This window comes from Micrasema longulum, unplaced genomic scaffold (assembly GCF_059751315.1).
Source record: "Micrasema longulum isolate JH-2025_06_02 unplaced genomic scaffold, ASM5975131v1 h1tg000274l, whole genome shotgun sequence".
NCBI classification, from domain to species: Eukaryota; Metazoa; Arthropoda; class Insecta; order Trichoptera; family Brachycentridae; genus Micrasema; species Micrasema longulum.
Window position 1 is genome coordinate 970,538 of NW_028277478.1, and position 25,594 is coordinate 996,131.

The following is a 25,594-nucleotide window of genomic DNA, read 5'->3' on the forward strand; positions in this document are numbered from 1 at the left end:
TAAAGTTAATATCATGAACCGCCTTAAAGCATTTTCAATGTGGACCCACCTTATAATGTTACGAATATCTTGGACTGATACCTGATGAAGTATTACGTGGAGCCAATCTAAATAGAGAAGCATTCACTACCGTTAAGCTTGGTAAGATTTTATATTTTGGCCATGTGTTGAGAGGAGATAAATATGTCATTCTTCAGCTTGTCATGAAGAGAAAGATCGAGAGACATAGAGGGGTCGGAAGAAAACAGCTTTCCTGGCTTCGAAACATCTGAGCAGGGACCAAGATTAGAGCTGTGGAGGAGCTGGAAGAGGATAGGGAAGCTTTCTCCCAAGTGGTCGTCAACATCGGAGAGACTTGACATGACACGTGAAGAAGAAGAAGAAGAAGTAATTAAATACAAACCTGGTACATTATAAGCGACAAACTAAACTCCCACATAAAAGAATGCTTAAAAAAAACTTATTGTACTGGCTGCACAGGCAAAAGGGAATTTTAAGCGTAAGATTGATGATCTCAGCTTCGTATTTTTTGCGATTGCAATTTAGCATTAAAATAAAAAATAAAAAAATAATAAGATTGTATAACAATCGACAAACATTGATTAATTCGTTACAGATGAGAGCAAATATGATTCAATTCGAAAAATGTGCGGAAATGCTAATTTCCAGATTTTATCTTCATAATGTTTACTCACGCCCATTGTGAAAAACTTGTTCCCACACTCTCAAATAATCTTATTATCTAATTACAGATAGAAAACACAATTTTTCTTGTTTTATAGTTTACAAAGAAACTCTGTTTTAACCGCATTTTATTTTCTCAAAGGGAAAAGTATTTTCAACAATACTTTTCTAAGTTATATCAGCGAGGGAGAACATTTGAAGAAGAGAAAAGGTAAGTCTAGACATTTGCAGTACGTATGACCGAGAATTGGCAGGCTCAAATAATTTTACACATAATTTAGCTTTTATTTTTGACCTCAAATTTTAATGGTGAATGACAGGACAGAACACCTAGGATTAAGAAAAAACACATTTAAATTGTGTATTGCCACCGGAAATCGATCCCGGAACCTTTCGCATCTTAACCACTTCGTCACGGATGCCGCCAAATTATCATAGACTTTTTTTTTATCAAGTAAAAGAGTTAAAGCATTATGTATCCGGCGAATGAAGAATACAGTTCTGTGTGAAATAAAACCAAAATCCTGGACAATTATTTTCGACTCCCAGGTAAACAAAAACTGAACAGAAGAATGGAGTGGAGATAGGTCCACCGAGTAGTTTAGTGGTTTGCGCGCTCGCCAATTTGATTTTGATAAACAGCAATTTTAGTACCAATGCAGAGCTCTATGAACCACGGTATGCGAATTAGGCAATAATAGTAAAAATACCTGATAAAAATTTGACGTGGCTGAGATATAACCGTATTTAAATTTATTTCAACAGAGAGGGAAAACACTTTTGAGAAAAAGCCAATAACAGGTCATAAGCCCTATAAATGCCTAGGCTTCCATATTCCTTTCTGAAAAACGTTTTCCCTCTCTGTTGAAATAAATTTAAATATAAATAACTCCCTAGGGAGGAAATCCAGCCAGTCTGCAAGCATTTGGACATACACATTGTTGAATTACTACCTGGTAAAAGAAGAAGTATAAAAATTGGAAAATTGTTTTTAGGCGTTGCCTAGTAGGTGATTCGGTTCAGACGGATGAATCTCACCCACGTTATAAAGGTTTCAGCTCTGTTACTTGACAAAAGTCAACTGATGGAAGAGTTGAGGAAATGTGGATGTTCAAATATGGGCAGAATGGTGAATGTTACTATTACCAACCAATGACAGATCATTAGCCCTGTAAATGCCTAGACTTCCATATTCCCTTCTCAAAAATATTTTAATCTGTGTTGAAATAAATTCAAATATGAATAACTACCTAGGGAGGAAATCCAGCCAGTCTGCAAGCATTTGGGGTTGCTTAAACATTGTAGAGATTTAACCGGTTTAATACACATACTTACTATAGAGCCACAGAAAATATTTTTTCATTCCTTTTAACTTTTTTCCGACTTTTCGATCGCATTACAGCGTCCATCATCAGGGTTGATGTTTCATATGTAAATATATACTACATGTAACGTTATGTACTTAGCAAGCTGTCTTTATCAATAACTGCGACACAGTACAAATTCTAAGTTTGTATGTCCTTAACGTAACATATATATTTACACAAAAAACATCTCCGATTATAGACGCTGTAGTGCGATAGAAAACTTCGGAAAAGAGTGCGGACTACACAAAACATAACATGACAGAAAAACTCTGTGTGCTTCTGAATTTTGAAGATCCGATACTTTTTTGCAAATATTTGGTAATACTTAGATAATGAATATTGTGATATAAATACTATCTTTATTTGACCACCCGCAATCTTAATTTGGACAAACATAAAGTTCTGATTAATAAAAATAATCCATCAGCCATAGTAAAAAAAAAACTAAATTGCAGGTCTAATAATAATTACAAGTAATGATGGACGCATTTGAATACGCGAAATTCGCCATGGTCGTCTACTCGTCGAAACGAAATCGGCGATGGTCTATTACATAGCATATGATTATTCATGTTCGATTAATGTTTCAAATGAGATGGAGATTTTTTTGAGAATACATGTAATTTTTTTTTAGCTTTTTGCAATAAATAAAAAATATTATGTGTACAAAATGCTCAACATACCTTATGGTTAACTTTGGACTACAAAAAATCTAAATTTACTCCATTTTGAAATCATAAAAAAATAATAATAAAAAATACTGTATGGATTTTTTTATTATGATTTTTTTTAAAACTTACTATGAGGAATGTTTATCTGAAGTTTCGTGTTCTGGCCCTGAATAACCGTGTATACATATAGATATATATGTATATTAAGTATTAAAAATGTTTAAATTGCATTGTTGAAAAAAATATTTGGATTACTTTACTATTATGATTATTTATTTATTAACGCCCAAATAAATTTTACATTTACAGAGATTATAAGCAATTTACAAATAAATAAAATCATACAACAATTTTAATATACATGCATAAGTATGTGTGTAAAAAACTAATGAAAATACCTGAAACTCAATTGTTATAAAACTTTTTCAAGAATAATTGGTTTTTTGAATTTTGTTATAGTTACAGCAAATACAGATATTTTTTGGTTATTAGTGTGTTTTAATTGTTCTTGAGTTAGTGAATTCTTGGGAACAAAGACTTAATGTGCAAATTTGACTTCGGATATATTAATATATCTAAAATAACTATGATGCGTCATTTGCCCATTAAGCACAGTGAAATACATACATTTGACTAAATCACGAACTTCAAAAAGCCTAATTGAGTTGTACTAACTACTCAAATATATGAAATTTGTATTTTACTTCGGAATACACTTTGTATTTTATGATCAATAAAAGGTAATAATTGATTTAATAAAACTTTTATTCTCTCTCTTTAAACTCCTTGCCGTGAAATATTTTATAATACAGTAAGTAAAGTAATACAGTTATTCACATATTACAACAAAGATAAAGAACATTTAAGAGAAGCTAATATAGAAGTCTAGGCATCTACAGGGCTTATGACCTGTCAATGGCTGGTTTAAGTGGCCACTTTACACACTGTGTAACATTCACCATTCTGCCCATATTTGAACATCTATATTCCTTCAATTCTTTCATCTGTTGATGTTTGTGAAGTTAAAGAGCTGAAACCTTTATTGGACAAACTCAAAATATTGTTGATAAATTACCTGGTCCATGAAGAAGTATAGAAATTGAAAAAATAACATTTTCAGGCGTTGCCTAGTATGTAGGTGATATAATTCAATTAGATGAATCTCACCCGCATATATAAAGGTTTCAGCTCTTTAACTTCACAAACATCAACAGATGAAAGAATCGAAGGAATATAGATGTTCAAATATAGGCAGAATGGTGAATGTTACACAGTGTGTAAAGTGGCCACTTAAACCAGCCATTGACAGGTCATAAGCCCTGTAGATGCCTAGACTTCTATATTACCTTTTCTTAAATGTTCTTCATATCTGTTGTAATATGTTAATATAAACAGCTCCCCAGGGAGTTGAATCCAGTCCTTGTCTACAAAAATTTGGACAAACTCAAAATATTGTTAATACAGTTATAATCTCTAATCCGGTTGACATTTAATTTACTCCAAATTAAAGACTTTTAAACAGAATCGGGTTGTTGTCCCGTGGCTGGTATCACGGACATACAGATCAGAGGTACCAAGTTTGAACCCCATACTTCCGCAACCTTATTCTCACTTTATTATTTATATAGTTATTTACAACGGGGTGATAATGGCCCCAAAAATTAAATAATTGCGTTAATCATAAGAAAAAAAATATTTCGACTTATATCATTAGAAATTAAACACTAATGAACACTTTATTTTATATTTACAAATATAAAAACAAAAATTTCGTGACGATTGTTTCGCCTTGTTAAGGCATTTTGTTATAAATTTTTCCAAAATTCAAATATAAACACCCAAATTCTCCATTACCTATTAAACACAGCCTTGCCCTTAACTATTGGTTTACCCCGCAATTATGATTGATGTACATGCTATAGTTTATAAGATTATTTTTTTTTACTTAAGTATCTTGAATTATATAACTATATAAGGAAATTTAATCCATCTTATCTTCACATTCGTTTGAAAATACCCTAACAAGGCGAAACAATTGTCACGAAATTTTTTAACAATTTATTTACTAAAATTTTTGTTTTTATGTTTTTTTATATTTGTAAAAATTAAATAAAGATTTCATTAGACTCAAATCAGTGTTTGATTTCTAATACTCAAAGTTGAAATATGGAGTTCTACAAAACAAACACTAAATCAATCAATCAAGAAAGAAAATACTTATTTATTCGGTAAGATTTTTTTTTTGTAAATCGACCAAAAACTCGCACAGTAAAACATTAATAATTTCGCATTTAATTATACATTTTGTTTCTTCAATATTCTTTTAAATCTCTAGACTTTAAAATGAAAGTTAGACTGTCAACTTGTATGGACTAATCGTATTTTAAAAAAAAAACAGATGAAATTATTTGACCCATGTTTCCAACGTTAGCACCAGCAAAGCTGGATAATGAAACCTATAATTATCATATTAAGCCTTTAATAACCGTTCAAAAACTAATTATAAAGATTATGCTTCATAAAAATTTTACTTCCACTCCAACGAATTATTCCAGGAAGATAAACTTTTGGAGCTTAGATAAAATTATTGACAGCTGTGTCTACTATCCATACTTAAATAATGAGTACTAGAAATTTCCTATTCGGCGGGCGCCTATGTATTTTGGCCTAGAAGACTGACCAGAGAAGTCCGGAGACTGAAATGAAGCCAAACGGCTGCATGCTTGATGCAAAATGTTTAATCCAGACTCGAACAGAAACATTAATTTTTCATTAGTCCGAAAACAGTTAACGCATTCCTTTAGGAATATCATATTAAAGAGATGAATTATCAAGTACCCATAGATTCAAAACTCAGATTCTAAAAGCTTGTTTTGCTTGTTAAAATGCGATGCATGAGTATATTATGTATTAGGGTAGACCGATCTTGTATGGAGGAAAAAAATTGAAATAATCAAAACCGCCCTATGCGGAAAAGATGTTCTATAGTATGTAAAATAAAATAAAAAAACACTTTTTAGGGTAAGGTTTACATTTTAGTTTTTTTTTTTAAAAGCCATATCTTAATAAGTGATTGTGATTACTAAATGACTTTTTCTGCAATATAAATATGCATAAGTTATTATCAATAATTAAGTAATAAATAACAATAGGTTTGGAAATCAACGCTTTCCCCGCATCTTCTCAAATTAGTTCGTAAAACTGCATCAAACTGATCAAGCGGCCGTCAGAATAGCATGCACGACTGCTGTTCCCGATAAATAAATTAGGATTATATTGTATACATTGTGTGAGTTTATTAATTTGAACTAGTTTTGCACTATAACAATATTAAGAAAAGACGTGATTTGTCATATTTTTGGGTCTGGTTGTGATATGCCACCAAATATGCTTTCTACCTGTGAAAACAAAATCTGGTACGTATTTTGGCTTTTAAACCGACATACGACATAAATAAAAAATTTCTGCACCGTGTAGATCATTTGTTAAAAAGTAAGCTAATATATAAAAATGACTTTCAATCGCAATAGTTAAGTACAAGAGCATTTTTTTGGGTAAACAAACAGAACGTACAGAAATATTGACAATTTCTTTGTAAATTAGTGTATGACTCTCACGCACACACCAAAAAAAATGTTTTTACTTAAGACAATAATTTGAATTATGATTAATGTAACAAATGTCAATGATAAGAGAAAAAATACGAATAAGTGGAACCAGCGTGTGAGCTAGATTTTTGACTTTCCAATACACCCTTGTCTTGTAAAGAGCTGGAAAAAAAGAGTCTAAACGCCACGATTACCTCAAGGAGTTATTTTTTGACAGTTATTTTGAACAATAAAAAAAGTATAAATATGACGTTTTTGTAAGTCATTTTAAGTAGTTGTATTAAAAAAAATAACATTTATCATTAAAATTATATTTTATTAAATACACCAAACCAGAGTTCCACGAATAAGGTTTTTATTTTTCGTTTTGCTCCTGTAAAATAAGACGTTTGTTAATAAACGTGTTTTTACTGTGTACCCTTCATTTGATTGTCTCTTAATTTAAAATATGTATTATAATGTAGAAAAAATGCACAAAAAATCATCTAACTTACAGTAAAGCAACAAATAAAACGTATTGCAGCAATTTTTATGAATAAAATAATCGAAGGGATAAATAAAATAAAATCAAATTTAACAAACAATGTTATACATATAAAACTAGAGCTTAATAATATAAGATTATTGGAGATAAACTGAGTCTCAAAAATCACTCTACAACAGATTAAATCTGTACAATGAGTTGTCTGAAGAAAAAATAAATAAAAAGCTTTAAGCTTTGAAATATCAACATTAATTTAATAAAATACTTTCTTGAGAAACTGTGTTAAAAAATGTGATGTTATTAAAAGTTTATATTAGTTCTTAAAATGTTATGAACTAACTTCAGAAAGAATACATATATATTTATTTTACTTTTTGAACAAACGTACTTCGGCTTCGTGGTGTTATCATTAGCGCGTTTGCCTACCATGCAATAGGTCTCGGGTTCGATTTCTGACATGGTTGACATGAAATATTTATTTAAATGGGTGTTTTTATGCTTAAATATTTCATAGTCCCTTGACTGGTACCTGAAGCTTAAGACTGATCATCTTACCTTGATGTAACGAAAATGATCAAGATACGCTGTAATTTGTTTACCAATGCAATGCCCTATGCACCATTAGGTGTGGAAAGGGAATGATGATGATTTGTGCATAATTTTAGTTGTAGATTGGCGGGCAAATTGCTAAATGGCGATTTCTTTCAACCGACCAAAAAAATACAAGAGTTATTTATAAAATGTAAGTTTCTTAGCATTTTTAGCAGAAAATAAAATTTAAAAAAAAACATTTATACCCATAAATAAACACAAGAATATTTGTTTATTAATAAACTTAATACAGCACTCAATGGGGAAAGGAAATAAAGGGGAAAGACGAAATGGGATTGATTAAGGAAGAAAAAAGAGATTTCTTTAGACGTGATTTAAATAAAGATTTTGCAGAGACATAGTCAAGCCTCATGGACGCTATATGAATGAAAAAAGAAAAAAATAATGTTGGGTTGCAATTACAAGGGTTCAAATACATGTTTACAAAAACTTAATTATTTTTATTTTTAAAATGTAAATTTGTGATCTTTATTATATATTTATAATTCTACAAAATAAACGCAAAAAAAATAAACAGCCTGTGAATCATTTTTAACCAACGAAATTATTTTTAGAGAATTCAATAATTACTGTTTGAAATTATATTCATCATTTATTATTCTACCACAAGAAAGTTCACAGTATTTAAATATAAAAATATGTTACTTACGACCTCTTCCTTCGTCATGCTCGATTTCCACAGCTAAAGATCCCTTTTTCACGGACCTCAGAACTCTTAAAGCAAAATCTCCTAACTCTACGCGAACGGCGTGCGTGTTGAAGAATCTGGCCACAGCGCCTTCATTGGACCTGCCTGTCGCCTCCACCACAGGAGCGATGGGCTCTATACTAAATATATCAAATACTTTGATGGTTTTATTTTCCTTAATCCCCCTGACCACCTCTTGGGTCAGTTTATTGATGCAAGTTGCATTGTCCCTGCAGTTCAATTCTTCTATTTGATTGCCATTTTCATATCCTTCGTGGCAGCGACACAACTGAACCACGGATACAAAAATGAAAAACGCGTTGAAAATTTTAGGTTTCATTTTGGCTTTATTTAAATTCCAACGAGTCTAGTTTGAACAATAAAAAATACTTTGTTTTTATTTGTTAATCACTGAACATTATTTAAGCACTGAAATTAATATTTTTGTTTTCGGACACTAATTATATTTTTTTTAGTATAACGGAGCCATTTTGGTACCGAACGGTACCAGGAGAGTATGCGTATAGAAGAGGTGCTTCACTCGTCGGATCTATTGTGCTCGATCTCGGGGGTTTGACTAGTAAATGAAGGAACATTATGTTTTGCGAGCATTTTTATGGTCTGTCACGCAGGAGTAGCCAACCTAAACACGGCATACTCGAGCGCATATCAACACGTACGTGCATAGAAACTTATCTGAGAGATTGCAAACCATTTATTAGAAAAGTTTCGGAATTAAACATTCAAAAAACTTGTAATTAATTGCCGGAATTAAGCCCTAACTATGCGTAAAATTACAAACATTAGTGGCTAATGAAATTCAGACTTTTTTTTATTTTTATAATCGAAATTAAAATTTATATTTGACCACTAACTTTGTGGTTATTCATAACGCATATAATTAAAACAAATTTAAAAACAATCCATTTTTAAACACTTAATTTTAATAATCGACCGGTTTCGGTGTTACACGTGCTTATCAAGGTGCGATAAAGAAATGAGTTAACTTGTTTTTTTTAAATTTTAACTGTCTAAATACATTTAAAACAAAACGAGGTAATAAATCTTTGATAAGAGACTTAAGAGTCTCCGGCCTCCGTATGTAGTGGTCAAGACGCTTGTCTCACGCACGGAAGGTTCCAAGCTCGTTCCCGGCGAGAACACAACATTTAAATGGGATTTTTCTCAAGCCTGTGTGTTCTGTTATGAAATTCATTACTGTAATTGGGCCTCTTGACCTGTTGTGGTGCAAAAATAAATAAATAAATAAAATAGGTGTAAAAACGCATTTTTGTTAATTTTGCGATTTATTTGAGAAAATGTTTCTTGTGTTAGCCTGTATCAATGGTATTAACTTGAGGGTATCTGGAGCAAACTTAGAAATCTCCACCAAAAACGAAAAGTTTGTTATTAATGCCAAAATAAACTGTACATTAAAACCTACCTACCTGAATAATAGCGTAATTCAAAACCGTCTCTTAATCTTGCAAAAACAAATTTCAACTATACTTCTTGATACCACAAACTAAGCATTCTCCATTGAGTAAGTAAAGCATAATTAGAAATCTCGCAATTCTCTTTTCAACTCAGTAACTCTTTCAATGGAGATTTCCGAGTTTGCTTCTAACACCCTCACTTATACGACTACTCAAAACATAAAAAAATAACCATGAATTTATTAAACTTTCCTTTAAATAAAATAAATATGCGCATTTGTGTCATATTTTCAGTGGCACAAAAAGAAGATAGTTGCCATTGCCAGTGGCACAAAAAGAAGATAGATGCCATTTCAATCATAAAGACCAATTAAAAAGTTTTAATGAAAATTTGGTTTTATGTAATAGGTATCTTACTGCCGTTTATTTATCAAAACAGTTTTTTTTTCTTATTAAAGATGTATTATTTGGAGTAAGTTGCTTAGAAAGCTTAAAATAATTTAACAAATAGTATTAAAAAACATACTTTTTAATTATTGATCGATACTGCCTTTTAACTTGGAACGGCGGAATGCAAGTAGACTCATTTCTATCATATGAATTGAGTGGTACAAATCGTTAAAGTAAGGTCTGGTTAGTTAAAAATACTTTTATCTATCTCATCTTCAATAGTTCAAGTAATATATCTCGGATATTTCTGTTATTTGTATAAATAACTTGAATACAGATGGAACAGAATGTAAATATATGATTTGTGTAGCTAAATAATTGGGTTCATGATAACGTTTTTTTAGCACTCTAGGGTCGCAATCATGGTGTGAAACTAAAAACTTCAAATTTTTACTATGACGGTAAAGTTGAAGATAAATTCACCCAAGCGATAACGAAGATATACTACCGAACCCCACCTTCATGTTTTGGGTAGGTTGATCAATATGTAACGAAGAGTCGCGTACGTCACGGTACACATATCTACGTACTTAGATGACATAGTTTTACTATGACATCATAGTTAAAGATAAATTCACCCGAGCGATTACGAAGATACACTATCGATTTCCCCACCTTCAAGTTTTGAGGTAGATACATCGGTATGTATTGACGGGTCTAGTACCCCTCGGTACGCATATCTACGCACAAAAAGTGACAAAAAAATCCACCGAACAATTTTCACTTTTATGACGATTTATGTACATTTTGAATCGTTCTGAGTTTGGTATTTTTTTCTTAAAAGCCTATTTAAATATGAGAGAGAAATATGTACATTTTTAAGTCGATTTAAATTCTGAAATAACTGTTCTTTTTGAAAACGAACGCCTAGATGGACAGACAAAGTGGCTAAATTTTGCCATGTTAACAAATAAGAGTATCTAGGCGTAAAAATATTGCCACTATAAAAACAAGTTTGGTTATAATATTTTTTCCATCTTCTTTACTATCTTCCTGAGTGTATGAATCGAGACGTTAAAGGAACCGGCTTTGTAATGACTCAGTAGATAAATACAGATGATTGTTAAGCATACCGTCTTAGTAATTGTTAAAAATCATGTTCAAGCAAGCGTTTTTGGCTTGGATTGAGCTAAATTGAAGTAAATAATCGCTTTCTCACAGAAACGTAATTAAAATAAAAATGAGAACTATTTTAAAATTTTAATTAAGTAAGGAACGAGGACTATATTTTCGAGATCATTTCTTGGTTAAATTCGAACTTATGTTTTTGGGATGACTATTCGGTAGAACATATCGAGGTAGATAGAGAAAGTACAGAAGCTTAGACCATTTACCTAGTGTCTATTAAAATTACGTTTATTTTTTAATCATAATTTCATAAAATTGTAAGTTGGTAGCTCTTGTGTGGCTGTGATGTCAAACTAGTCTACATACTTTACAAGACTTTATATATCTTTCTTATTTTTAAAAATGATGAAGTTGTTTTTTGTTATCTTCAAATATACATTTTTACACCGAATTTACAAAGCCAAATTTGTATGAACATACAGGATTTTAATACAAAAAATATTTATACTTACCATGCGAAAAATAAATGTGATCCCAATACAGCAATAAATATTTTGTTTTATTTATTTTTTATTCACAAATTTCATAAAAGTACATGTTTTGTAAAATTTTAATACATCTTCTTTTACACATCTAGTAAATGTTATCACTGTAACTCTTCAAAAAAAGTGACTAACTCTTGTGCTTGGAGAGTGACTTACACTGTTTATGACTTAGTTATTTATTTATAGGAGTTTATATAATTTTAAATACGTGTACATGAAAAAGAAAAATAAAAACAAAGGATATATAGAGAAAAAACATAAAACAATAATTCATTCATACTAATTAAAATTTAATGTTGTTTGCACACGTGTTCAAAAAATTTCTTTAGATTAACTTTAAATTTATTTATTGATATTTTATTTGTAATACTTTTTAGTTCATTGAGAAGATTATTATAATTCTTTACACCTTTGAAGACAAAACTATTTTAACCATGACTTGTATGGAATTTAGGAATTTTTATATTATGTTGGTATCTGAGTGACTTTCAAATTCTTTTATTTTTTCTTCTTTATAAATTTGCATAATATGATTTATTTTATAAAGAGTGTCTCCTGTATGAACCTTAAATATTTTAAATGGACTTTCCGGATTGAATGTTGAGGGTTTCTTTAAAACTAGTTTAATAATTAATCTTTGTTCTATTTTAAGCGGGTTTAATATATTGGCATATGCACCAACTATCTTACAATACCATATTGTAAAAAATATTGTACAATTGAGTAAAAAGCTATTTTTAAATGATTGATTTTTTAAATATTTCTTAATCTAATAAATATGTAAATACATTTTTTAATTCGTTTAACTAGTTCACTAATATGGTATTTCCATTTTAAGTTTTGGTCTATGTATACACCAAGATATTTAATTTTATCTGTTGTGTCAAGTACTGAACATGTAAGATCGCAGTTAGTTTTGTTACAATTGCTTTTGTGAATAATTATTTTTACTACTGAATCTAATTTTGTTTTGTAAAAAATGGTATAATTTATATATATATATATTGATATATAAAAAGAAAGAAGAGGAAGAGGACGAAAAGCCAGAGCCACTGTTCTGTGGCCAGTGTTTGTGTGAAAGAGATTCAATCAGTTGTTTACAATGACGGGGACAACACAAGCATGTAGAATAACCGGCGTATTTATGATGTTTAATTCATTTTGCTTTAACTGGGCTACAGTACATATTTATTTTTACAAGTCATAGAAAAATAATAATTTAACAGTAGGTACGTCTCAACTTTTTTTTTTTTAAATGTCTGAATTTCAAAATATTCCGTCTCTTGCAAGGTAACACGATGTTATATCACCGCTTTCAAATGTTTTTTTTTACCGCGGCTTTTTAAAAGTAAAGGAATAAGCCTCTCAGTGCATACCCTCCACAAACACATAATACCACTTGACATTAAAACTTGATTTGTTACGTTGTTAAAGTAATGTTTTCAGAACTTTTAATTTTTGAACAAAACATTAATGTATTCCAATTTTTTTGGCTGTAAGCTGTAATTTATTATTAACATATTACAACAGAGATGAATAACATTTAAGAGAAGATAATATAGGAGTCTGGAATTTTTTTTTCATGAATCTACCCGGTCCATGAAGAAGTAAAGAAATTAAAAAATAAAAATTAGGCGTCGTCTAGTATGTAGATGAAATAATTCAACTAGATGAATTTCACTAGCATATATAAAGGTTTCAGCTATTTAACTTCACAAACATCAACAGATAAAAGAATCGAAGGAATGTAGATGTTCAAACATGGACAAAGTGGCGGATGTTACACAGTGTGTAAAGTGGCCACTTAAACCAGTCAATGACAGATTATAAGGCTTCTATATGCCTAGACTTTTATAAAAAACGAATATGAAGTAAGACTACCATTTCGTATTTATATTTATATTTGAATAATGTATATAGCGCCATTTTTGTGAAAATCACCTCAAGGGCGCTGTACAATAAATTAATATCCCAGCACGTCTTGCAGCTACAGAGTGCATGGACGGTTAGAATTCTTGTTTCTCGTCTCCAGTTATGATATATAGGAGCTAGATTACACGTCTTGCAGCGACAGAGCGCATGGACAATAAGAAATCTAGTCCCTATTTACATTTCATTTTTTTTATTTGACAATTGAGTTTAGAGTTTTAGTGATATTTAAAAAAATGAAATAAAAAACAAATTTGTAAAAATAGAAGTTAGATAACAACAAGTCTCGCAGCTACTGAGCGCATGGACGGTTGGAATTCTAGACCTCATTTACTAAATTTGGATATTTGATAGTTGATAACGTTTACCTATTGAATCTAGATTACTAATCGTCTTGCAGCTACAAAGTGCATGGACGAGTGAAATTCTGGCAACTTAAAATTATCAATAAATTTACAAAAACAAACATTGAGCATAATAAAAAAATTGTAAAGTGTTCGTGCTAAAAAGTAAACAATTAAAAACTAAACAGATAAAGCACTTCAACACTATGGATAGCATAACAGATAAAAATATCTGAAGGGTGGCTTTCGTAGATGTTCGGTAGTCACTAGTCACTGTCACAGTATCGCACAAGTGCAAACACATGTTTTTGCTAAATTCCTAGAAGATGGCCCGGTCCACGTGTAGTTCCCAGAGATTTGTAAGAAAACAAATACACAGAATTCGTTGATGCACCGAGCTGTACAGTTATATTATAAGGAAATACCATTAGAAATGAGAGAGCAAAAAAAATATTATTCAATTTAAATGTCAGTTAAAAAACATGTGTTTAGCAGATATGTTAGTTTTTAAAAAGTAATCTAAGTATATAATAAATATTATGTTAATATTTTAAGACTAAATAAAATATATTATCTTTTCTTAAATGTTCTTTATCTTTGTTGTTAAATGTTAAAATATGTATTTATGTATGAAAATATATTTTTTTGAAAACAATCTACGATTTTTTGCTTCTTTATTATTGTAGGGTTGTATAATGCTTAAAAAAACACTTGTTATAATTTAGGTAATCCCTCTATATTTTGTATTATTTTGCTATGTTCATTAAAATGTGTATGAAAAGTAACAAAAATCAGAAGAACTTCATGTCGATAAAACTGATTCAAACTTCAAAAACATTGAAAAAATGATTTAAAATTGCTTAGAAGCTCATATTAAGTCAATACCGGCCTCTTTAGTAATTGATTTGATTTTTCTCAAGCCTTGTCCTCAAACCAACAAGGATGTTTTGTGCAGTAGTTTCCCACTGTAACTGGACCGCCATGTCGGTTATGGTACAAAATAGATAAAATAAAAAAAGGTTCGCGATCCAGTCAATCAATCAATTGAACCCATTAGAGAGTATGAAGTAGGTATGCTTGCGGTGTGTTAAGCTGACCATACTGACTGTTTTGAGGTTTAAAGCTTGGGATACTTTTTTCAATACGTTTTTATCAATATTAACAGATGATTTATTTTTACAGGGACAGAAAAACTTTTTGGAAATCCGTTTTTCATAAAATTTCAATAAAAAAGTAAACAAACTGTCACAACGTTTCACCATAGATTATTATTTTATTTTTTTAGAAGAAATATTTGCGCCCTTATAATTTACGCAAATGTTTAATTTTGAGGGCCATTATTAACAAGTTTCTAAATAACTCACTATTAATCAAGTTGGGGTAGAGTGGGATTCGAACCACGGACCTTTGATCCGTGAGTGCGAGACACTAGCCACGAGACCACAATCCGATTTAGATTGAGAGTATAATGTAGGATCTGCGTTCATGTTAATAAAAAAATACAGTTTTGTGTGTGAAGTGGATTCACAATCCTGGAGGAGTATTTTCGACTCGATGGCTGCTCTAAAAAGGAACCTGGAGAAAAGTAAGCCTTATTGTGAAGAGTTGGCGCATTTGCCTACAGTTTTCGACTTCCTCAATTCAATTTATGCCGGAGTGAAAGTGGAATATTGATTTTAAATAAATACGTTAAAGCTACAAAATGTCATTGTTCTGTTAAACTTACCTTTAAATACTCGTAACAGATGGTCGAAATACTGCGACATGACGTAACATATATATCTAGATAAAAACATTAATATCGATGACGGGCTCTGGAATACAATCCAAAACGTCAGAAAATAGTTCAAACGACACAGCATAATAACCAGGAAAAAATAATTTAGCAGGGTATTCCAAGTTCGATTATAGACGATAAGAATTTCAACGTATTTTTATTTATGTCTGGGTGATTTGATCTGGCTGACTTTTATTTCAACAGAGATTGAGAACTTCTTTGATATGATTACATGTTGTCTGTAGCAATATTATATTTAATCTTTTTACACTTAATTCTGCAACGGCTTAATTCCAAACAACTTTTTCTACTACAACTTAATTAACCTGCGCGTGCTCGGCCGGATTACTCGATTTAATAAACTCTTCTATATAAATGTATATACAACTAACTACAGTGCACACTCGCCTTTAAAGAGAATTCATGTGTTTGCAAACGAATACGCAAAATAGATAGATATATTTAACACAACACTTTTGAATTTTAAAAGGCAGTGTATCAATTTATTATCTCTTAATTTAAATACTTAAATAATACTATGTTGTTTTAAATTGTATAGCTTTTATTAACTTATATTTGTATTCGTAATTATTATTCTTTCAGCCTTGTGGCGTAATGTTCAGCGCGTTTGCCTACCACGCAAGAGGTCTCGGGTTCGATTCCCGACATGGTTGATGTGAAATATTTATTTGAATGGGTGTTTTCACACAATAATATTTCATAGTATCTAAACTGGTACCTGAAGCGTAAGCCTGATCATCTTACCTTCATGTAACTAAAATGATCACGATACGCTGCAATTGGATTGGAGTACCAATGAAGTGCCCTATGCACCATTAGGTGCGGAGAGATAACTATGCTGATGATGATGAATTGTTATTTTTCTACATTATTCTAATTTTAAGATTCTTTTAATATAACCGATAGGATAAAATGAACTTCTGTTCAGGAATATATGTATGTATGTACTATATGTATTTTAATTTTTTTCTTTTTCTTATTACTTCATTTAAATTTTTTGCTACTTTTGTTTTTAATATATGTCTGTTCTTTTAATATATAAATATATGTTAAACATTTTAAAGCCTACAAGGCGCTTACATAAATAAATAAATAAAATAAATCACTCACTGCGTTAGTGGCGAAGAGGTCTACGGAAAGCCGGGAGATCTATTCCAAAGAATTCCAAGTTGTGTGACAAATTGACTTATCTACACATTTATTTTTATTTTCTTTGGGATTTTTACAGCTATAACATAAACAAAATAAGTAGAAAAATCTTAACAATGCTAAAGCCAGTTAAAAAAATCCACTGTAAATATAATGACACATAATATATAAGAAAAGAAGTTTAGCTATTGTATTTGTATTCGTTTGTATTCATTCTGGACATTGGGGCATAAAAACATTACTGACTCTTAGAAAATTTGATAAATAGCAGATTTTGACTTATTGTGACACGGTTGGGAAAATAAAAATAAATATTCAAACGAAAATGAGTCATCACGTATATCATGAAATATTTTGATAATGCATATAAAGTTCTTACTCCGTGGACATTTTGCCTTAGTTGGAGCATTTATGTCTGATATTTTACGGCTAAGTGTACACTAAAACGTACATAGTACAATGAATGTTCCCTTGCTATCTGATGATACTTTAAGTCACACCATTGATAACGCCTTTCTAACTACATTCATCATCATCAGCTCTTTCGTTTCCAATGGTGAACAAAAGTCTCCCGATTCTAAGCCAAACGCTCCCAACCACTTCTATCGGACCACTTTGCCTGCCGAAACTTCTCTACCTGTTCTAAGTCGCAGTTCCAGGACTTTTTTAATCATCAAAAACTGTGGTAAATAATCGCTTTGCGTGCGGTGATGTAACATCGAGTTACATCTAGTACAAAACAGAATATTCTGAAGTTCAGACATTTGAAAGAAAAAACATGGAAACATACTATTTAATAATTCCTTTTCCATAATTTATGCAAATTAACATAAAATGTAGCCCTGTTATAGCAAAAAAAAAAATCAAACCATAAATAAGCCGGTCAACTTACATGAGTGCGTCTCACATCACTGTCAATAACCAACTAAATCTCTTTCATACAAACACCGGCCACAGAATAGTGACTCCATCTTCCGTGTTATGAGTTTTATCTTCGCGCTCTTTTTCTCATTGCTGTTTTGGCGTCACATTCAATTTTCGCGTGGCGGGAATAAATATTTTTTATGTTAAAAACCTGTATTATTATATGAATTTTACTTTCCTCGTCCGGTGTGAAAATGTCCATTTGAAGATTACAAAAAATACGAGCCCATCATTTAAAATTATAAAAGTAATATATCAAGTCTTGTAACCTATGTCGAATTTTATGACATCACAGCCACACAAGAGTGAAATCCATCTAAAGTCTGTAGATATGACCAGCCCAGCTCCGAATTCATTTGACAAACCAGTAGACCACATCGGTCCTTTGTTTGATCTTGCTCGTTTCCAAGTGTTATTCCTTCTGTCTTTTAATAGATAGAAGGCTCTTTTTGCAAATAATAATGTGCGTAAAAAAAATCGTACTGACATAATGTGGTTGTGAATATTTTTTTATTTTTTTTTATTTATTTACTTAAGTTAGTTAACATTACATTGTATATTAACTAATATATTTACAATTATAACAAAAACTTATTAAATATTTCTTACATAACTACATTATTACAATAAACATAACATTTTTTTTTTAAATCCGTAAGTTTTCTTTCATTCTTCATACTTTCAGGCATCTCATCATACAGTTTTAACCCTTTATACATTAAGCTATTTTGTGATTTTGTTTTTTTCTTAAGTGGTAGTCTTATCCTATTTCTATTTCTTGTCCTATATTTATGTACATTTCTATTTAATATAAGTTCACTTATAAAATACTTTGGCATGAGATTATTAAACACTTTATATATAAATACAAATACATTATACAATAGTCTTTTCTTTATTCCTATCCAGTTCAATTGTTTTCTCATTTTTTCAACACTATTATATTTGCTTTTTTTCAGTATAATTCTCATTGCTCTATTTTGTAGTATTTCAAACTTGTTTATGTCTCCCTCGTTAGCTAAATATAATATAGTAGAGCAATAGTTCCAATGAGGGGCAATTATTGTTTTGTATATAAGTTCTGCACTCTTTTTATTTATTTTTTTTCGAATTCTTCCTAGGAAGAAAATCTTTTTTGAAATTTTCTTATGTATATATTCAAAGTGTGATGTTAAATTTAATCTGGAGTCAAGAATAATTCCTAAGTATTTCATTTCATCAACCCCCCATTTTGTGTTTACGAATTTTTTTATTCAGTTAAAAAAAACTGAATTTAAAAAAAAATACGTTTGACTGACAAACTGGCCCCCAGTTAATAAAAAAGGGATCATAAAGTATGTAAATTTAAGCCTTCGAAAGTTAAACGTATCAATTTCGATTTCCGATAGTTAACTTTTACACGACACAAATAAATTAGTTACAGTTTTGAACATATTGCATCTGATTAACAATTCATGAAAGTATCACATTAGAACTTATTGCATATACAATATAGCCTTAACGTTTTTTTTTACATAATTGAAATACACAAGAGAAACTTGTTATTTTTAATTTAATGTCAGTAAAATAACCAAAATTAATAAAAAAAATATATGAAGCTAAAGAGGCCACTTTGAAATCTATGCAAGTTTTTTTTTAAAACAGCTTTTTTTTATTGTATTCTGTCCCCCTGTAGTAATATTTTGAGTATCAACAACAACAACAACAAACCATCGCGCTGTTTCCCCGTAGGGGTAGGCAGAGAGAATAGAACGTCATATCTCTCTGTTTTTGCATACAGGCCTCGCTGCCTCTACATTTATATATCTTCTCATGCACGCACGCCAATTATTCCTACTCTTGATATGTTCATCTTCAAGTATTTGATGAACTTGATCGTGCTATGTCTTTCTTGGTCTTTTTCGTTTTCTGCATACATCAACATTGGCATAGTAGATCTTTTTAGCCGTTCTTTTGCTGTCAATTCGCAGTACATGTCGGCACCCCTTTCTTGATTCTGTCGATAATGCAAGTCTCAGCCCTACATAGTTCACGGATCTCGACATTTGTGCACCTATCATACATCGTTTTACCACACATTTGCCTGAGGGATCGCATTTCGACAGCATTTGACCTTTTTTCATAATTATTTTTCCAATTCCATACTTCGCTTCCATACATTGGAGTTGGCACTAGAACTCCATTGTGAACTGCCAGTTTTGCCTCCTGCGATAAACATTTATTTGCCAAAGTAGATTTCAGTACATCGTTCACCCTTTTCCCGGCACTCACCCTCCTTTGAATATATTTCTCAGTTTTTTCATCTTTAGTAAACTTACTTCCCAGATACACAAATGATTCTACCTGATTTAGAATATCTCAGTTTAATACTGATATTGGTGTGCCATATATGTATGTATATGTTGTATTTAAAATAAATTAATTGAATTGAATTGAATATATATGTTTTTTTTTTAAATTATTTTTTATCTTTCTGATCCTATATTTGTGGTGATATATTCATGTGTCTGTGTCAACTAATGCTAGTCCCATCTCAACATAGGACTTTTTGTCCCATTGATTTTTGTCTCAAAAAATAATACCTAGAATATGGAACCAATATAAAAAAGATTAACGAAGTCTTATTTTTATGACAACACATGTAAATGTGTATATGTCTAAAATGATGGAAACATTGAGAGAAGCAGATATTTAATTAACTTTATATTTAACATAATTTTAATTATTGTATTAAATAATTGTGTAACACATTTTTACATTTGTACATTTTTTTGTGTGTGCATGAGTAGTTACACTAATAAACAAAGAAATCGTCAATGTTTATGAACATTATTTTTGTTTACCTTATAAAATAAATGAATAAATAACTAAATACATTAATGACAAATCAGGCACCTAACCGGAGTCGTGGTTGTCATAGATTGTAGAGCAAAATTAAAATGGCAGTGGGCAGAATACTTGGCAAGAAAAAAATATGACAGATGGACACACATTAAGTGGAAACCATGTACAAACAAAAGAGGTGTTGGAAGGCCACAAAAAATATGGGCCAACGACATTTCCTTGATAGTTGGTAGAACAAAGATAAAAAAGCGGGGGATAGAAAGTAGTGGAAACGTTTAGTAGAAGCCTATATTCTGCAGTGAAGAAGCTTAAGAACAAAAAGGGTGCTAAAATTATTCTCGTAAAGGCTACAATGTTTAGAGCTTGGCCAAAGTGGCCAAAAATTATAAACTGTATGCAAGTTTCTAGAAATGATTACCTTTTTATTTAACAATTTTACTTTTTACATTTGCAGTACATTGCAGCCACATGTCCAGCAGTAACTATGATCACTACTATTTACAAAAACTACCCTTTGGATATGTATAAATTACAATGAACTTCCATCAAGAATTTTCACTTACAAACTTAAATGTTTCAAAAAAATTGTAATGTTATTAAAAGTTTATATTAGTTTTTTGAATGTTATGAACTTAATTAATAAAGCGAAAATAAATCAATAAATATTTAAACAAGATTACCAATTGTCTTGCAGCTACAAAGCGCATGGACGAGTGGAATTCAAGCTACTTAAAATTATATCAAAAAATTTACTAAAAAAAAATTTAGCATAGAAGTAAATGATATAATATATATTATATAATACATAATATAAATATTTATTTCGTCAACTATTATGTTAAAACACTGTTTTATTTATTTGTCGTTTTTTAAGCATGAACACTTAATAAATGACCTTCTGTGCTAAATGTGATTTTTTTGGTAAATTTATTGATAAAATTTTAAGTAGCTTGAATTCCACTCGTTAATGCGCTTTAAATCTGCAAGACGATTGGTAATCTTGCTTTAATATTTATTGATTTATTTATGCTTTATTTATTAAGTTCATAACATCTAAAAAACTAGTATAATTTTAAAAAAACATTTAAGTTTGTAAGTGAAAATTCTTGATGGAAGTTCATTGTAATTTATTTTATAAATAAAAGACGAGTGATACTTAAATCCACAAATTTGGAATATCCAGAAACTGGTTTCATTGCTTTCGCGACATCTTCGAGACTGGTATCTTTATTTAGGAGTTCAATGTATTTATACAAAATAGAGGTAAGGATAGATAATTCAAAATTATAAAAAAGTAAATTAAATTTAAAAAAAAATATTTTTCATTCAATTACTAAACTTAATTGTCAAATTAACACACAATGTAAATAGGGCTAGATTACTAACTGTCCATGCACTCTGTAGCTGCAAGTCGTGCTGGCATATTTTTTTACTGTAATTGTCCTTGAGGTGATTTTTTGAAAAAAATGGCGCTACATAAATTATCCAACTCTAATAATTATTTATTACGCGAGAAAACATTAGTACAAATCATGTTAATCGAATCAGCATTTTTTGCGTTTTTCATGCCTAAAGAGTTGGTACGCGTTATGTATGTAAATAAAATAGAATTAAAATTTCCACATGCGAAAGCGTTTTCCCTTCAATCTCACGATATAAAAGAAATTATTTATGGATCTATTAGCACGATTGTATTCTACAGAAAATAACACATGTCCAATACAAGAATACTAAGTCATTTCAGAATATTTATTGTTCCATCTGCGCGCTTACATTTCAATAATACTTACTTCGAAATTGCATTGATTAGAATTCGTAATATAAGAACAGGACGTTTGAATTGAAAAAAGTAATTTGAATACATTATACAGAAATTGGCATCGCTGTATATTTTGTTTCTATACTTCTTGCTTGCTTTATTCTCTTTGAACTTATAAATTTATATTTTATTTCGAAAAAATGAAATAATAATTTATTGTGTATGCAAATAATTTTAAGAATTCCATTTTAAAATTTAGTAAGGAATCCAACATGAAATTATTTCATTATAGTTCATTCGACTTTTATTTTTTTTAAATACATGCGACGCGTTTTGTCTTGTAAGGACATAATAAAACTAACGAGTAAGTCACATAAATTTAAAAAAATAAAAGTATAAACAAATCTAATAAAAGTGTTCTATTTTGGATACCTTACAAAATAAAATAGTTAATTTCATTACATTGATCGTGCAATAAATAAGTTACAATTAAAAAACGCAAGATTCTTAAAATCAAGTTTTAAACTTTTCCGAATTCCCCCCCCCCCCATTTTCCATCACACCACAAAATATTATTAATCTAATTTTAGTGCATGTTCAGACATGGTAGTGTTTGTATTCCCTTTAAGTCTGCGTGTAATTTATGTATTATTTCATGAATACTTTGTATAATACGGTGATGGTAAAGTTGGCAATTCGTTTTAGTGTTTACACGTTGGAGTAGTGAGTATTCTGACGACGAGACGGGTACGTCTCGAAACCGGTAAACATAAAAAATAGGTAAGTGGTGAAATATTACCTTCGTCCTTCTTTATTTCCCATCCCCTCTCCTCTTTTCATAGTAGAGTGTTATTTTTTTTTAGTTGATCTTTGTTTTAAATTTTGTATAAAATCGTAAGATTCAATATATCCATGTACTTGAAATTTTCTGAATGGTTAAGAAAAATTGTAGGTAGGTGAGGAAAAATTGCCTTGTATGCCCGCACTTATATGTATATAAACTGTATATGTTTATAAAATGTTAAATTATAAGTAATAAATAATAAATAAAAGTAATAATAATATATATATTGTAGAGGGTATCACCAACAAGCCGCGAAGTTAGTAGAGCCGAACACTGCTTTGGCCCGCAACGCGTAATTCAATGCAACGTCAGCTCGGACAAGTTATTAAACGTAGTGCATCGAAAGAACATTCACATTACATCTTGGCATATCATGTCACCCGTCCACTAGCTCTTCGCCAAGTGTTTGCTATTGTTAATTCCTTCTATACAAAATTGTAAGGATGTAATTCGTACGTATCTATTCAATAAATAACTTGAATTTTAATCCATTTTTCTCATTTTACCTCAAATCAATTCACGCTGCTCATTTATACAAATGGTGACCTCGACGTGATGCAGAGGCTCGGATCACCAAATAAATCGTAGAAATGAAAGATACACGAAAAATTACTAGAAGCCGGACGGGCCTCTAAATATATTTTTTTTCAATAAAGCGCAATAAAATTTCAGCAAAATAATAAATACTCAAAGTAAAAGAAAAAAAAAAACGACAACTTTGAAATAGCGTTCGTAATCGACATCTGATCACCGTTCTTTCACGAATATTAAAAATAATTCCACATCATGTTTCCGTTTTTATTTAAAAAATGTTTTTTATATTTTTGACGTGCACCATCATATTTCCAGTATGGCAGTATACAAGCCATTTATCAAAGTGCCAGTTAACCCTTGCGCCCTGACGGAACAAATTTGTCCTAGTACAAAGTAACTAATATATCTCTTAAAATATGAGAATGAATTTGATGTAACTAATCACTGTCGGTACATATTTGGACGTTTTTTATAGTTTTGGCCATTTTTAAATACTAAATGATTTCCAAAAAAATACTCCTGGTTATCAGTTTTGAGTAGACCTGCCACTCGTTTGTTTGTATAAAATTAATACATTTTTACAAACTAAAATATTATAATTGTGATAACAAGTAATTTTTTTTTTTTTTGTTGTTTGATATTAATCATTATCATCATCATAATTCCCTTTTCGTATTTGATGATGGGCATTGTTACACCAATCGCACCGTATCTTGATCATGTTTGTTAAATTAAAGTAAGGTACCAGTCCAGGGGCTTTGACATATGCTTGGGTAAAAACATACTTTGTTTCATTTTAACCATGTCGGGAATCTAATCCGAGACCTCTTGCATTGTAGGCAAATACGCTGACCGTGCGCACCGTGAGGCAAACGTTTGATATCAATGTTTATTTTTCATTTATTTTTGTAAATCGAATTAATAACATTTTTTTTATATTGCAATACCCTAACGGTGAAATTTTGTCATTTTTTTTTTATAAAACAGTATATAGGGATTTTTAGAAAAAAACAAGAAAAATGCATTTATTTTTTAAAAACTATAAATAACAATCAATAACTATCTATTGATATCTATGTTTAATGATCAAAGGGTTAAATACCAAAAGTACTCGGTAAAACAAGATTGTTACGTACGCTTATGGATTTATTTTCTACAAAAGCTTTTAAAAAAGACTTGAAACAAAATTATTTTTATAATTCAATATCAATTAAAATTCTTATCGATTTTACTTTATACCGTCTCAATATCGTTATGCTAATGCCAATGTCGCGAATTTGCATTTTCGTTTTTAGTGAAATATACCACGAAAGTTCATTTTAGAATTTGAAATAAGATATTCGTTGATAATTAGTTTAACAGGACAGAGATCTGACAACCCTACCATTTCACCAATCTGACTATTTACTTTATTTGATATATTCAATGACTTTTTCGCGAATATTTATTTTTATGTTTTGGCATTGAATACATTTTTTTGTTTGTCTAATTTACTACGAATGTGTTAAATTTGCAATTTAAGTGCCTTTGAATGAAATAAATAACATATTTTTTTAAATCTTTATCCTTCCTTTATTTAGTAAAACAAAAAAGTATTTTGTTTTAATGTCAATAAATTAAAATAATAATATTTAATAAAAACATTTAACCCAAACGAAAACCCTACAAAAAATACGAATTATTCATTTCTAACAAGTTATGCTACGCCAAAATCAACAATGTGAAAAAATAATGTTAAATTTTTAATAATAAAATTTTTCATTGAGTCATCTAAATTAATAGATTTATAAATGTTCAACCATGTCAAGATTGTGTAGTAACAATACAAATAGATTTATGACACCAGATTTAAACTG

General features: G+C 30.2%; 1 protein-coding gene across 2 annotated transcripts in view; it reads right to left on the reverse strand.

Moving 5' to 3' along the window:
- The window catches only part of Osi4 (Osiris 4), a 29,471-nt gene extending 20,669 nt beyond the window's left edge, over positions 1–8,802 (reverse strand). The window contains exon 1 of one of the 2 annotated variants that reach the window (XM_088224256.1): positions 8,076–8,802. In XM_088224256.1, the coding sequence (XP_088080382.1) occupies positions 8,076–8,454 (379 nt within the window). In that variant the 5' untranslated portion in view covers positions 8,455–8,802. The remainder of the gene's footprint in view (positions 1–8,075) is intronic. The other variant, XM_088224255.1, reaches the window with a different exon arrangement.
- Between the last annotated feature and the right edge of the window lie 16,792 nt (positions 8,803–25,594).